Genomic DNA, 15,970 nt, shown 5'->3' with positions numbered 1-15,970 from the left:
CTTTAAACATCCAAGATGGACAAAAAAAAAAAAAACTTATAAATCATTTTAGTGATAACTGTGTAAATGAAGCACATTTACTTCATTTTAAGCCATTTTAGCATGTTTTTAGAACCATTTCCACTATTATAGTGCCACCTATTGCCCAATCTCCAAAAATTTTTGCATGTTTATTCAAATTGATATGCCACATCTGCTCACCAATTTCTGTGATGTTTTAGGTTTTCCTTATTGGTTTACAGGCATGTAGGTTCGTGTAGACACGCCCCTTTTGTTATTGAGCCTGTTACAGCTATCTAAAATGGAAAATTCAACTTTTTTTTGATAAATATTGATCTACTCAGTCCAGAGGTTCATTTAACACTGGTTTCGTTGCGATTGAACTAAAAACCAGGGACTAGTTCGCAAAAGTATGTTTTGTACATATTGATGTTTTTTTTAATGAACGGTCTGAGTAACAGCAGTGGTTTTAGTGTCAAACTGTTCTGTATGAGCAGACCTATCATATGATATGTAGATTAAGTGTATTTGTGAAATAGTGTTTAAATGAAGCACATTTACTTTATTTTTAAGCCATTTGGCATGTTTTTAAGACTATTTTTGCTATTATAGCGCCACCTATGGTTTGATCTTCACAAAATTTTGCAAGTTTCTTCTCATTGATATGACACATGTGCTCACCAATTTCTGTGATGTTGTAAGTTTTCCTTATTGGTTTACAGGCATGTAGGTTTGTGTGGACACGCCCCTTTTGTAAATTAGCCTGTTACAGCTAGCCAAAGTGAAAAGTTCAACTTTTTTTTGATAATTATTGATCTACACAGTCCAGAGATTCTAACAACACTCGTTTCGTTGCGATTGAGTGAAAAACCAGGGACTAGTTCGCAAAAGTAGGTTTTTCCTATATTGATGCATATTTAACGAACGGTGTGACTGACAGCAGTGGTTTGAGTGTCAAACTGTTCGGTATGAGCAGGCCTATCATATGATATGTATTTTGTGTGGTTTTGCAAAAGGTTGTGTGATACACAACCCATTACACCTTAAAATTGCGTAAAATCGCCCCCTAGAGGCCGATTTCTTTCAAAATTCTTACAGACCTCTAGGTCCATAAGTCGAACATACCCAGTGAGTTTCGTTCCGATCGCTCATCGTTAACCTTGCTAAATGGCTGCACAATTTTAATTGGCTAATGGCGGCCATGTTTTTTGAGATGTGTTATTGTCCTTATAATATGTCATGGCAAACTGGTCAAAGACACTGCATGCCAAATTTCAAGCTGATCGGACTAACGGTTGTAAGGTTAGGGTCATTTTATGGTTTTTAAGCTTTATAGCGCCACCATGTGGCCAAAGTCCGCTGTTTTTGCACTGTCACCTCAAATTGAGCTTATACATGTGTTTACCAAGTTTGGTGATGATATCTCATTCCGTTCAAAAGTTATAGCTCCAATTAGCATTTAGCTTCAATTAGCATCAAACATTGTTGTGTACTGTTTCGAGTGGGAATAAAAATGTCAACTTTTTTTTGATAATTATTGATATTCAGTATCCAGAGAACATTTGAGAGCTGGTTTGGTTTAGATTGAGTGAAAAACCTAGGACTAGTTTGTAAAAGTAGGTTTCGGATAAATCGCGATGTAGCGGGAAAACGGTGCGTCGTAGAGCAAAAATTTCTGCTATACACTTTTGTTGGGGCTAACCCAAGGATTGAAAAAATGTAAAGTTTTTGAGTCTACGTCAAACGGTGAACGTATAGCGGCCAAAAATGTCCAAAAAGTGTTTTTTTGGCGCCATAGCGCCACCTATGGTCTGATTTGGCTGATCTTTAGCCAGAACGTAGTGTACCGGGGTACTACCATCTGGCCAAGTTTCAGCTCTCTCGGCCTTACGGTTTGGTCTGGGCAATAGTGACTTCGGCAGAATAATAATAATAATAATAATAATAATAATAATAAAAATCTTAACAAAAACAATAGGGTTTCAGCGCTTCGCGCTTGACCCCCTAAATATATACCCATCTATACCATGAGATGTGTGATGTGCTTTCGAATCATGTAGCATACATAAATAAAAGCAGTACAGTGGCCTGCTGACATGGATGCTTCCAGACACTCTGAAAATAAACCTTTAAACCCTTTACATTAATACAGCTGATTACCACCATTACAAAACCAGCCTTACAAAAGACACGATGATGTCACCAGTTCAGGAGATCACTGTCACATGACCTGCTGACAGGCTAAACATGCACACACAGAGCTAGGAGACATCAGAACAGGACACCAAACAGTGTCAATGACGTCTACATTTTATAAGCACGTTCAGGTTTACATGTCGTTTGTTTTAAACTGTACCGCAAATTGATAATTGGGAGAACAACTGACCAATCAGTGAAAGGATAAAATGATTAATAGACTCTATAAATGATATTCAGTAAAAATAATTGTTGATATAAAAGGAAAGAGTGTTGGTGCCAATAGCCTAGTGGTTAACGCGGGGCGTCAGTGTCAACGCTTCCCATTCATTTTGAATGGGTGACGTCAAGCGTTGCCAAACTGCATTGTGGAAGCGTCAGCCAATCAGATCGCTGTATGCAAATACACCAGCTAGACAGTGGCCTATTGCTGACTGAATTTCATTGGCTGACGCTGCGATGACGATTGCGTTAAGCCTCAACTTCATACACGCCTTCAGCGTAAGTGCGCTGACATATAGCACCATGGTGCTCACAGGGACCTGAGTTCGATTCCCAGCTCGAGGTAATTTGCCGACCCTTCCCTTCTCTCTGCTCCTAATACTTTCCTGTCTGCAACCTCTACTGTCCTTTCCAAATAAAGCGCCTAAAAATTATTATTAAAAAAAGGCAAGTGTTTCATCTATAATTTAAATTGTGCTCTAAAGAATGGCACTGTGATGAAAATATCATTAAATGTAAGAGTTAATGTTTTGCCAGATAATTACCAGGACCTTTTTCATCTATCGATTTTTTCGAAGTGTCCAGAAACATAAAACTATCATTTTGGCCTGATAACAAATAAACAAATAAAAAATTAAAGACATTACATTTGTATATGAAAACAACTAGTGGTGGAAAGAGTGCATGGTTTCCGCTACATTCATTCTTCCATGGCGCCATGGCTACATTACCGCTTCTCATTCAAAACATTTTATTTTTTTATTAGCGGGTAATAAACGCACCAAAACGTATTAAAGGGTAAGTGAATTATAGTAGCACAAACTTTTCTATAACCGTAGTAGTTGCTTTGCGTCATTTGTTTACCCTTTAAGGTGACGCGCTGACTGACTGACTGACAGACAGGTGCGTGATGCATGAGGCCAGCAAACACGACGTATAGCAGTTTCACTTTACTTCAGGTCGCATTAATCCTACTCTGTAGGTATTGGAGACATTCATAAATATTCCTAGCAAATGTAATAAATGCTGGAGACATACTCGTTACATAAACGCACTAAATCGCACCCAGCAGCGTTTATTTGAGAGCGCACAAGAAGATCTGCACGCTCTTGAAGCAGCTTATATTTGAGGTGGCGTGCAAGAAGTTTTGTGCGCAATTGGCGCGCAAGCGAAGAGATTTGCATGCTCGTAGGCTATTACATAAATGCGATCCCGACTTCTAATACTGCGCTCACAACAGTTGTCATTACAATAACGCCACAGGTAAATCTGTGTAAAAAAAAAAAAGGCCTGCCGCCACAGCTGGAAAAAATTCAAGAGGAAACACTGGAGTGGAAGATCCTTCAAGTAAAAGCACCATTACTTGCCTAAAATGTAGTGCAAGTAGAGTAAAAGTATCAGTTGTAAATATTACTGAAAGTATGAGTAAAAAGTAGAGCTTTTAAAAGTACTCATGAGTAGCGAGTATTACACTGTGAAAAGCTGATGAGTTTACATGTTATTTGTGGATGTGTGTAAACGTAACATTCTGTAGTGCATTTAGCTATTGCCCAGCAGGCACACGTCATAAGACGTTAATATTAGGCTAGATTTAGTTTGTGACATCAGGTGACCAAAATTCAATGTCTATCCAGCATCTAAGTACGTTATTTTGACATCCAATAACGATGTCTAATGATGTTAACATTTGGTTGATTTAAGGTTGTGTTGGAAAGTGACCAAAATCTAACATTAAGCAAACATCTTAAACCAACATCCTATTGACATCAAATACTGACATTTATTCATCAGGTATTGCAACCAAAATTTATCATCTGATAGACGTCATAGTGATAACATCCACACAACGTCAAGCTGTAACATCATTAGGCATTGATATTTAGTTGCTTTTAGGTTGGACGTTGGGCACTGATGTCGACCCGATTTTAATTTCCAAACAAAATGCAACGTCCCCACAACACTGGGGTACAAGGTCAATCTGAGTGTTTAAGGTCATTCGGTCATCAAACAGTAACCATCCATCATCTTCTCTACTGCAACATCCATCTAAACAGTCCCTTGGTCAGTGTGTGTAAAGATTTTGGACATCTTCTTGCACACGTTAAATGCTTCCAAACAGTTTGCTGCAAATATAAAGCAAAAGCATTTATAAAGATTTAAGAGCTACAGCACAACATTTAAGTAGATTTAAGACTTTTTGGGGTCTAAAATTTAACTTTTGGGATTTAAGACATTTTAAGACTTTTCAAGACCCTGCCGGACGGTAAAGTCTAGTCTGGATATGCGGCCGTGATATGCACAATAACATAGCAGAATTATTTAATGACAAAGTATAACAATAATTAATATGTTTACAGCACTGTGATGGATGGGTTTAAGCGTACAATTTATTGACTAATTTAATAGATAACATGAATAATACTCAGTACAACTACTGTTTTTAACTTACTGTGATGGTTGTGTTTAGGGTTGGGGTAGACATTAATAAAATACAATGAATGGGAAATTTAATAATTAGAAAATAAACAGAAAAATATAGAATAGAAAATAAAAATAAATAGAAATAAATTCTCGTTAATTTCCGGCCACAAATGTATCTGATCTATCAACAACCCTTGCTCACCCTGCTATTTTTAGTCAATATTTCTTTTTACAATAAGGGACTAAGCCGAAGTAAAATGAATTAATTAGTTAATAAAAAAAAAAATTACTAAAACTTCAATCTTAAACAGCCCATTTTACCTGAAGGCCCAAATGTTCCTGATACCACTAGCCTATATTTATATAGACTTTTTTTAAATGACAAAAATATTAAACTAATACCAACCCTAATACTAAAATAATAATACTAAATATTTTTAAAATAAAAACATTTATAAACAAACTGACTGTAATACTCGAACTTTGTCAACATTTGGTCGTCTTTGCGCGATAAACAAACAAACAAACCAACCTCACACGATTCCAGCAGTTTGTTCTGAAATAATCGGCTCTGGCATCTTCTCCTTTCTCCATTCAGCTCTGTAATCCTCCATTGGGTGTGTGTTTTTAATCTGCAGGAGTCTAAAAATAAAGCACACCGTCGAGGAGAGCGCGTTTTAATGAATCTGGTGTTTCCCGCTCAATCAATCCCATCATGCAGCGCGTTCCGAGACTCTGCTGGAAAGCGCTAAAGCCTGATGGGAACTAATGCGGATTAACCTGAATACACACTATAAAGACTGAAAGAAGACTCCACGACGGAGACACACACAACAAACACACAAAGAGAGGAATAAAACTGAGATAAAACACACGCCATCGTCGACTGAAGAGGAGAAATAAACACAATGACACAGAAAAAGGTAAGAATGTCAGTTAACTAGATCAATTAGCGTTACTTTGGTAATTGAACTGAACTCACAGTGGTAGCATAAGCTACATAGAGATTTGTCTAAATTGTAAATAAAACAGAATATTATGTTGATTTAAATAGAAAAACAGCTTTTAAATTCATATTTTAAACTGTAGATTTGTTGTACTTATTAACGAAATTTTCTTATTTCTGAGTAGAAATTGTGTTTTCATATATATTATTCATAAATAAATTGAATTTTTAAACTGTAAGGAACTAAATAACTAAACTGAACCAAAGTATAACATGATATCAGTGATTAAAATAATGGTTTCAATCATATCTGACTGAACTGAATTCATTCATGTTTATTAAATCCTCAGAAGACACACTTGGATATTTCTATAAGCAGATCACATATATAGATTAAGAATCATTATTTATTGTTAATTCTTTGTTTATGTAAAATTATAAACATTCATGAAGTGACTAAAACATATACACTCTCCCAAGATGTCTTCTGTCCTGGTTTTGCCTAGGTCTGTTAATCTCTAAACTGGATTAAATCATATTTAGTCTATAGTATGAGCTTAATAAAGTTATTATTAATACTCTTACACAAGCATTACATCTGTATCCTATTTTTAAACTACTTCGTAGTTGTGACTTTTATTTTCTGTTGAACTTTATATATATATATATATATATATATATATATATATATATATATATATATATATATATATATATATATATAATTTATTTATATATATAATTTATTTATATATAAATTCATTTATATATATATACAAATTCCTGATATATAAGCTCCTGATTGGTTAACGTGGCACAAATGTCCACTGAAGTTCATATTTTTGAACTCGAGTGATTCACGCGTCAAATGCTCAATTCGCGCCGCGCCATTCGCAACGCACCATTCGCGCAATTCGCGTCTTTCGCGCGTATTGCGCCGCAGGATGTCTATTCGCGCGTTTGCATTGATGTAACATGTAAATCACTCGCGCTTGACGCGCGTTCCGCGTCTGGTGTGAACGCTGCATAAAAGAAAATGTACGTGGGAACAACACAACATAAAAATGAAGTGATGTTTTGCAGTCAGCCACCTTTTGTTAAATAATTTCGAACTGCAATAAAATATCTCCACATTTTCCATACTGCTCTTTTTGTGCATAACACTTTAAATGTTGTATATTATACAATTACTAACATTTTATATATATTGAAGTTGTAGATTCACAGACATTGTTTTTTGGTATATTATTTCAAATTTTATCTAAAAATAGCTATTAGCTTTTTTTTTTTTTTTTTTTTTTTTGGTGGGGCCAGTAAAAATTTTGGCAGGGCAAATAAAAAATTTTTAACTACTGGCCTGATTAGATCAGAAGAAAAAATCCTTGGCGTTGAACCCTGATATATATAACTTATTTATTTTTTTCCAGAAATGTAAAAAAAAAAGTTATAAAAGCCTGTTGGTATTAAAGACTTTGCAAATTCGTAGGTACAGACATCTATTGTGTGCGTTCTTGGCATTTTCCCTGTCCTTTTAATTTTGTTCATATCGATATCGAAATTATATCGTATCGACCAAAATTAAGAAATTTATCGTGATATTAATTTTTGCCATATTGTCCAGCCCTACCCTAATCCCAACAATGACTGAAGGTGGACACTCCTAACGGGAAAGGGAAATGAACATGCTAAACAATACTGAGTGATGCAGCATTACTCTCAGCCGATAATTTTCTGCGACCAAAAATTCGATGAATAACTAACATGAACACAATTATAGATTCCTTTTGTTGCATATTTCTGCTGTGTAATTGGCTCTTAGGATCAATATTGAGTCAAAACGTCCAGAGCTTATCATCGTTATCGTTATAAATTCAATTGCGATTTGATATGCTATTGTTTATCGGCCCAGCCCTACCGTGATGTTTTCTAAATGTGTTTATGTTCGCAGGTGGCTCCAGCAGATCAGGCTGTTGAAGGAAGCAAACCTCCAAGCTACGAGGAGGCAAACGCAGGTGTGTATTACAGCTGACAGTCAGCTTTCTGGCAAATTTACTTAATTCAGTTCAGTTATTTTAATTTTAGATCTCGCTGCTATACATTTAAAAATTAAATATATAACCATATACTTACAGAAAAGTTGTATTATCCTAACCCTTTATACATCATTATATTGTATAAATAGTCGGAATAGTCGCTTCTGATTGGCTAGTCACAACATTCCAATGTGTGTTAGTCCCAGATAACAATTGCTAAATAATACAAGCTCATCCGGGAACTGAGATTCACTTTGCACGACTCTGCATCTCCATACAATAAGTAATCCATGGACCTATGAGTGCAAAATATTATTATTATTATTTTTATTCATCTCTCCACAGGATGTCCTGGTTATTACTATGGCGACGGAGGGTTTACCTGGGACGACGCTTCTGTAAGACGAATCTTCATACGAAAGGTAGAGCTGTGAATATTGAAGTGAAAGATGAATGTTGTTATTGAGTGAGCATGACTGTAAGAAACGTGTGTTTTATGTTGTGTATTGCAGGTTTATTCCATTCTGATGCTGCAGCTCTTCTCCACAGTTGCCGTTATTGCTCTCTTCACTTTCCAGTGAGTCTCTCCTTCACTTTTTCACTGGCAAATCCTGCTCCTTTGTGCTGTTTCTGTTTTGTTTTCATTGGGAAAGGACATTTGGAAATCTTCAAGACACGTTGACTTTAGAAGCAAAATAACTAAAGCATTTCGTCTTTTGTGATGAGAGCTGATTGAAATGAAGTGTATTTCTGCTTAGACCTTTTTCTTTCAGTACATTTTCATTTTTTAACTTCTTTGGCAATTTTGATTTTAAATATACACTTACATAATTTATGATTTTACTTATTTCATATTTCAATCAGTTTTCAGGTAAATGCGTCTTGATTTAAGAAAGTGTACGTACAATTTATAGAAAAAAAGGACTAAAATACTGCTTTTTGATAGATTTTATTTATTACTGCGAATTTATTTTCAATTTTATTATAAAATGTGTATATATATATATATATATATATATATATATATATATATATATATATATATATATATATATATATATATATTAGTAAATAGTAATATTATATTTAATATTTTATATTAATATTTAGTATAAAAATAAATAAAGTGGTAATTAAATTTAATATTTAATTTGAGTAATTGAGTTACTTTACTTAAAATACAATAATTTTATTAATGTAATTCGCAATTAACAACTTTTCCCAAGTGTCTTAATTATCTTTTTCTGTGTTTGCTCCAGCGCTCCAGACAGGATGTGCATTCAGACTTATCTAATCCTGTACTCCGCAGTCGATCTCTCTCTTTTTTTATGTTGTAGTGCTGTATATATACAATAGTAATCTGGTAATGTTTGCGTTGCTCTGGCTTTTTCGGGGTTAATTATTGTAATATCCATATTGCACCAGAAATACTGGAAAAAGTCTGTAGACTGATGGCATTTCATGTTGTTCAGCCTTATAATCTTAAAATGTGAGCAAAATCTCCTGGTTTGTCGTCACTTTAGACATTACGCTAGAGAATCATTCAAACACTAGCTCTTAAGTGACGTTAGTGAATGAGCAGCAGTTTCTGCTGTTCTGAAGTCAGGTGCATATGTGAATGAATGGTGGAAGAAAGTAGTTCCTCATATAAAAGGGTTTTAAGACTCTCTGTGTTTGATTTACTTTCTTATATACACAATTATGCCGGCGAACTGTTGTATAAACATGATTGAAATTAAGTGTATTTCTGTCTTGACCTTTTTCTCTTAGTACATTTTCATTTTTGAACTTCTTTGTCAATTTTGATTTTAAATATAAACTTACATAATTTATGATTTCCCTTTACCAGAGAACAAGACTTAATATTTCAATCAGTTTTCAGGTAAATGCGTCTTGATTTAAGAAAGTATACGTACAATTTATAGAAAAAAGGGCTAAAATACTACTTTTTGATAGATTTTTTTATTACTTCAAATTTATTTTCATTTTATTATAAAATTTAAATATATATATATATAAATAGTATTATTATATTTAATATTTTATATTAATATTTAGTAAAAAATGACTAAAGTGGTAATTAAATTTAATAATTAATTTGAGTAATTAAGTTACTTTTCAGTCAAACTAATTAGAAAAGTAACTTAAAATCCAATTTTAATGATGTAATTAGTAATTGACAACTTTTCCCAACTGTCTCAATTATCTTTTTCTGTGTTTGCTCCAGCGCTCCAGTCAGGATGTACATTCAAACTCATCCAATCCTGTACTCCGCCTCCAAGTATGCAAATCTGCTTTAAATCAGGAATTAAAGACACACATGATGATAATTAAGGTGTTTATTTTGGTGAACCTCTAACTGTGTGTGTGTGTGTGTTTCAGTCTCCTGTTTCTCATCACATACATTTCATTGGCCTGCTGTGGTGATCTGAGGTCAGTTAATCAAAATCTGGATTAATGCTTAAATACTAGTTGTTGTCTTTTAAGAAAAATAGGCTGTAAATTAATAATCTCACTCCTCTGCTCTGTGTATTTCAGGAGGCAGTTTCCATGGAATCTTATTCTGCTTACAGTCTTTGTGAGTATCTGTTTAAAGATGCATTCAAAATGTGTTTTTACTTGTGGAAACCCTGTATGGCAAGCAAAGTGCACCTTTGTCATATTTATATGCAGCTATGGGAAAAAATAAGACATAATTCTTAGTTTCTTTGGATTTATGGTTCATAGTTATGTGTTAACTAGTGCTGGGCAAAGAGTAATGGCGATTAATTGCATCCAAAAGAAAAGTTTGTTTTGACATAACGTGTGTGTGTCTTTGTACGTATGACGAATAAATTATATATATATATATATATATATATATATATATATATATATATATATATATATATATATGTGTGTGTGTGTGTGTGTGTATATGTATATATGCATGTATGTGTGTGTGTAATAAACACACATACATAAAAACAAAACTAGTTTTTGAATACATATTTAAATTTGTATTAAATTTGTATCACATACATATATTTTATATCTAAATATGAATAAACATTAACTCTAATGAGTGAATGTGTATTTATATTTATACAACAGTTCTGTCTGGTTCTCGAATAGCTGATAGCACTCTTACAGCCTCTTCACCCTTATGTTTTACTCCACCCACACGAGTGGCAAGCAGAGGATTACAGTTTGACAAATATTGCAACTGTTGGACAACATAATGAACTTTTTTTTTAGGCTTTTTTTAGTCGAGAATGTAGTTTAGATTGCAACTGTTCAGTATATTTATAAGGATAAAAGTGCCTGTTTAAAATATTAATATCAACCTGTCATACTGAGCAGAGCAAAGACCGTTGACGTTCTGCCACAAGATGGCGACAGAGACCACATAATAAGTCCTTAGAGGAGAAATACTTATTTTTCAGCATATGTTTCAAACTACAGCTAAACAAACCATTACAGAACAGGTTAGTGGCATTCCGACAAGTCGATCTCTCTCTTTTTTATGTTGTAGTGCTGTATATATACCATAGTAATCTGGTAGTGTTTGCACTGTTATGGCTTTTTCAGGGTTAATTATTGTGATATCCAGAAATACCGGAACAAGTTTGTAGACTGAAGGCATTTCATGCTGTTCAGCCTTATAATCTTAAAGGTTTGTCGTCACTTTAGATATTACGCTAGAGAATCACTAAGGCATCGTGGGACACTAAGGCTCTCTGCCTACAGCCGCAAGAAAACACACACTTCCCCAATACACAGCCATATCGCACTGCTACTCATGTGATATTACTTATATGCATAGTAAATATACACAGTACAGACATATATTACATGAAATTAAACTTTTATTTTGGATGCTATTAATCAGGATTAATTTTTGCCCAGCAATAATAAAAACAAAAATAAAATTAAAAATAAAAATTTTGTCATTTCAAGTATTTTTTTAAAGACTAAATAAAGCTTGAGGGTGGCATGTTTTCAGACAACACATATTTTAACTTAATATTTGCTGGAGTAACCTGTATTTTCAATCACAATAAATGATCAGTTCCTTTTCTGACCAATTTTCATTTTCTAATTAATAATGCTTAACTTTTTTTTCTATTTGAATTATTATTATTTTTTAAAGAAATGTTCTCAGACCTTGCAATGATAAAAAAAATATCATTTTACTCAAACACCGTAATAAATCCAGCGAATCTGAGAATTGTCAACTTTTTCTATTGATGCACGTTTATTAATGCACATATTTTATTGAGTACTATCGTACTAATAATGTTATGTAATAAATTATTGTTAAAACTAATATACCAAATTATACAGATATATATTAATTAATATAACAAATTATAAGAATATATATTAATTAATATAACAAATTAAACGAATATATATTAATTAACGTCATTTATTTAGAATTTAAATAATTATTGAACATTGTTATTTAAACATTTATTAGTACCAGTATTAATAAATAATAATTAATTGCATGAATATCATTAGTAAATATTAATACATTGTTTCCCTTTTATTTTGCATGTGTTTGTGTGAACGCAGACTCTGAGCATGGCGTGCATGTTGGGTTTTATCTCCAGGTAAGGGCATTTTTGTCGTGTGTTTGTAAATTCTCCAGCTGGATGCTGATGTTTATTGCGGATGTGCTGATGATGAGTGTTTGTTTTCCTCTTTTCGGCAGTTTCTACAACACTAAAGCGGTGGTTCTGTGTATCGGCATCACAGCGGTCGTGTGTTTGTGTGTGACGCTCTTCAGCTTTCAGAGCAAGGTCAGCAAACGCATTAATAACATCATTTTCTTGTGTCAGATATCCAGTATTGGGGAAAAATATTTGGTAACACTTTACAATTAGGTTGTATTAGTTAATGATAATTAATGTATTTACTAACATGAACAATTTTTAATAATGCATTAGTAAATGCTGGGTTGGGGTGGGGGTAGATGTTAAAAAAAATACAATTTATTGGGTAATTTAATAGATAACTTGAATAATACTCAGTACAACTACTGTTTTTACGTTACTGTGACAGTTGGGTTTAGGGTTGGGGTAGACGTTAATAAAATACAATAAATTGGGAAATTTAATAAATAATATAAATAATTCTCGTTAACTTCCAGCCGCAAACTATATCCGATCTAGCAACAACCAATGATTAGGGTAATAAGCTGCAGCTGTGAACCATGTGGTGCGCCTTCAGTGGGTGTATCAGAGAGATCCAACAAACAAAAGCTGCGTCCCAAATCGCATACTTATGCACTATTCTACGCCATTTTGTAGTATAAATAGTGTAAGTAGTGTGTTCAAACTGAAAACTCTAAAAATAATAAGAGCACTTTAATTACCCGGATGATGCACTCATTCAGCCGCTAAAATGAAGTGTGTGATGATGGACACTTCACGCACTCAACGACCGCAGGTTTGCTCACGTAGCGGAAGGGGCGGAGCTATCGGACGCACATGTTGAATAACTTTATTTATTTTGGATGGTGAAAGCAAAATTCTCCAACGAGAGTGATTATATCGCCTCCCGATGGTGAATGCGGTTATACTCACGGCAGGTATTATTTGATAATTCGGTCGTTTATTTCACTGATTTGGCAACCGTCAAACGTCATCAGGGAAACGGTTTGAACTTTCGGTTAGTGTGCCATTTGGGACGACACTACATATAAATATATACTATCCTATTGAGTGTGTAAGTGCATAAGTACATGGTGCATGAGTGCATAGTGTGCCATTTGGGACGCAGCTAAAGATTTTCTACAATGGTTCTGGTTATTTCTTTGAATTCAGATATCTTTGTCAGATATTTTATATACGGTTGAAGTCAGAATTATTCGCCCCCTTTTGATTTTTTTGTATTTTTTTTATTATATTTTGCAAATGATTTTTAACAGAGCAAGGAAATGTTCACGGTATGTCTGATAATATTTTTTCTTCTGGAGAAAGTCTTATTTATTTTATTTCGGCTACAATAAAAGCAGTTTTACATTTTTTTAAAAAACAATTTTGGGACAAAATTACTAGCCCCTTTAAGCTGTATTTTTTTCCGATAGTCTACAGAACAAACCATCGTTATACAATAACTTGCCTAATTACCCTAACCTGCCTAGTTCACCTTATTAACCTTAAATGTCACTTTAAACTGTACAGAAGTGTCTTGAAAAATATCTAGTCAAATATTATTTACTGTCATCATGACAAAGGTAAAATAAATTAGTTATTAGAAATAGGTTTCTAAAACTATTATGCTTAGAAATGTGCTGAAATAATCTTCCCTCCATTAAACAGAAATTTGGTAAAAAAAATAAACAGGGGCGCTAATAAGTCAGAGGGGCTAATATTTCTGACTTCAACTGTAGATGTTTATTAATGTAGATAGTTTTTGTGAAGTTTAAACCTAATTAATAAACCTCAAATAAATGTGTGTTGAATTAAGAACGTTTACATACTTTAATAGGTAAAACAACACAAATATTAAGCATAAAACTTTTGAATGGAGCACAATGCATAGCTATATTGCTATTATTGTTTTGATGTTCGAAAGCTCGGCTTCATCTGTGCTTTGCTCACTTTATTTAAACTCTCTGGCTTCACAATACTGTACATCACCCCAAACAAATATACATAACACAAATACATCCACAAGAATGTCCCTGAGGTCAAATTTTACTAGTATTGCTATACTTGTGGGGACATTTGGTCCCTAAAATGTAAGGAATACACACACATAATCAAACACAATAAATTAAACCGTGAGTATCTCCATCAGTCATATACATGTAAAATATAATCTCACTTTCTGTTCTCCAGATTGACATCACATCTTATCAAGGTCTGCTCTTCATCCTGTGTATGGTGATGTTTTTCTGCGCCATCGTCATGGGCTTTGTGGTTCCCTTCGGCTATGTTCCATGGCTGCACGCGGTCTACTCCAGCATAGGAGCCGTCGTCTTTACAATGGTGAGAAGCAGGGTCAACACTGAAGAGTATTCAATTCAAGTATATTGCTATACACAATAATGATCATTCCAAAGCAGCTTTACAAAAGTGCACAATATTATTACATTACAGTCAAAATCATAAGTTAAAGGGGACATATTATGAAACATTCAATTTTATAAGGGGTTTAAACAAAGTTGTGTGTCAGCAGTGTGTGAATATAACCAAACTTTGACTGACATTCTCCCTTTGTACGTGTCATCAGAGGGGGAAAGCCCCGCCCACATAAACAACAGCCCTGAGTGAGAAGCAGCCGTCTGTCCATTAGCCATTAGAGTGTTTGAGCTGCTAAAGATAATGTCAGCATAGACTCAGAGGATTATAGATGCACTCAAAAACATTTCACTAGTGTCCATTATAAATATTTGTTGGCTCAAAAAATAAATAAATAAATAAAAATGAACACAAGGCAAAGCTTTATAACATGTAGTATCGTAAATCAGACTGACCCACGTGTTTGTGTGTGTCTCAGTTTCTAGCCTTCGATACGCAGCTGCTGATGGGGAATAAGCAGTACACGCTGAGTCCTGAAGAGTACGTGTTCGCCACGCTCAGCCTGTATCTGGACATCGTGTATCTGTTCACCTTCCTGCTGCAGATGTTCGGACAGGGCCGAGACTGACCAGCATCACACACGGGATTCAAGGTGCACTGAGATATTGAGGGAAACAACACTCACGGCCAATCAGAAGCAAGAGGGCGTGGCTTGTTGTTACTAAAGCTGATACATCAAAAGAGGCGGGGCCTGTGGTGTAACATGCATGTGTGTTTTGGTGCTTTCATGCTAAATTATTAGCCATTTTGTGAGATTATTTTTCAGATATTTCCTTCAAGTGCTGAAAAACACATTTTTAAACATATTGGGTCCAATCATACACCCGGCGCAATAACGTGCAAGACATGTTTGGCGCGATTTGTCGCTATTTTCAGACCAGCGCAAGCCTAATTTTCATGTTTTGCACCACGTTGTATAAATAGGAAATCCAATTGTGCCACTTTGTGGAGTCATAGGTGTGCTGGTCTATAAAGGAGGTGTGTTAAGGCGCATTGTTGGTGCGCTGAAATAGACCAATCATTGACCAACTAAAAGCTGTACTAAAGTCCAGCACAGAGCTCGTTAGTTATGAGAA

The 15,970-nt window shown here is 34.3% G+C and overlaps 3 protein-coding genes across 5 annotated transcripts in view; 1 reads left to right on the top strand and 2 right to left on the bottom strand.

The window, feature by feature from the left end:
- Positions 1 to 5,545, bottom strand: part of rargb (retinoic acid receptor, gamma b) — a 139,987-nt gene extending 134,442 nt beyond the window's left edge. For both annotated transcript variants that reach the window (XM_087271675.1, XM_087271674.1), the window contains exon 1: positions 5,372 to 5,545. The gene's annotated coding sequence lies outside the window, so the exon portion shown is untranslated. The remainder of the gene's footprint in view (positions 1 to 5,371) is intronic.
- Positions 1 to 15,970, bottom strand: part of rbms2a (RNA binding motif, single stranded interacting protein 2a) — a 608,287-nt gene that overhangs the window by 539,221 nt on the left and 53,096 nt on the right. The gene's annotated exons all lie outside the window — the stretch shown is intronic.
- faim2b (Fas apoptotic inhibitory molecule 2b) lies at positions 5,656 to 15,702 on the top strand. The gene is given in 11 exon segments (NM_001386712.2): positions 5,656 to 5,762; positions 7,734 to 7,797; positions 8,164 to 8,240; positions 8,331 to 8,395; positions 10,046 to 10,099; positions 10,201 to 10,251; positions 10,357 to 10,396; positions 12,379 to 12,416; positions 12,518 to 12,605; positions 14,652 to 14,801; positions 15,313 to 15,702. Coding segments are annotated over 11 exon segments (792 nt in total). The 5' UTR covers positions 5,656 to 5,747; the 3' UTR covers positions 15,463 to 15,702.

This window comes from Danio rerio, chromosome 11, assembly GCF_052040795.2.
Source record: "Danio rerio strain M-AB ecotype USA chromosome 11, GRCz13ab, whole genome shotgun sequence".
In the NCBI taxonomy this organism is placed as follows: Eukaryota; Metazoa; Chordata; class Actinopteri; order Cypriniformes; family Danionidae; genus Danio; species Danio rerio.
This window is presented reverse-complemented; position numbering and strand designations above follow the sequence as displayed.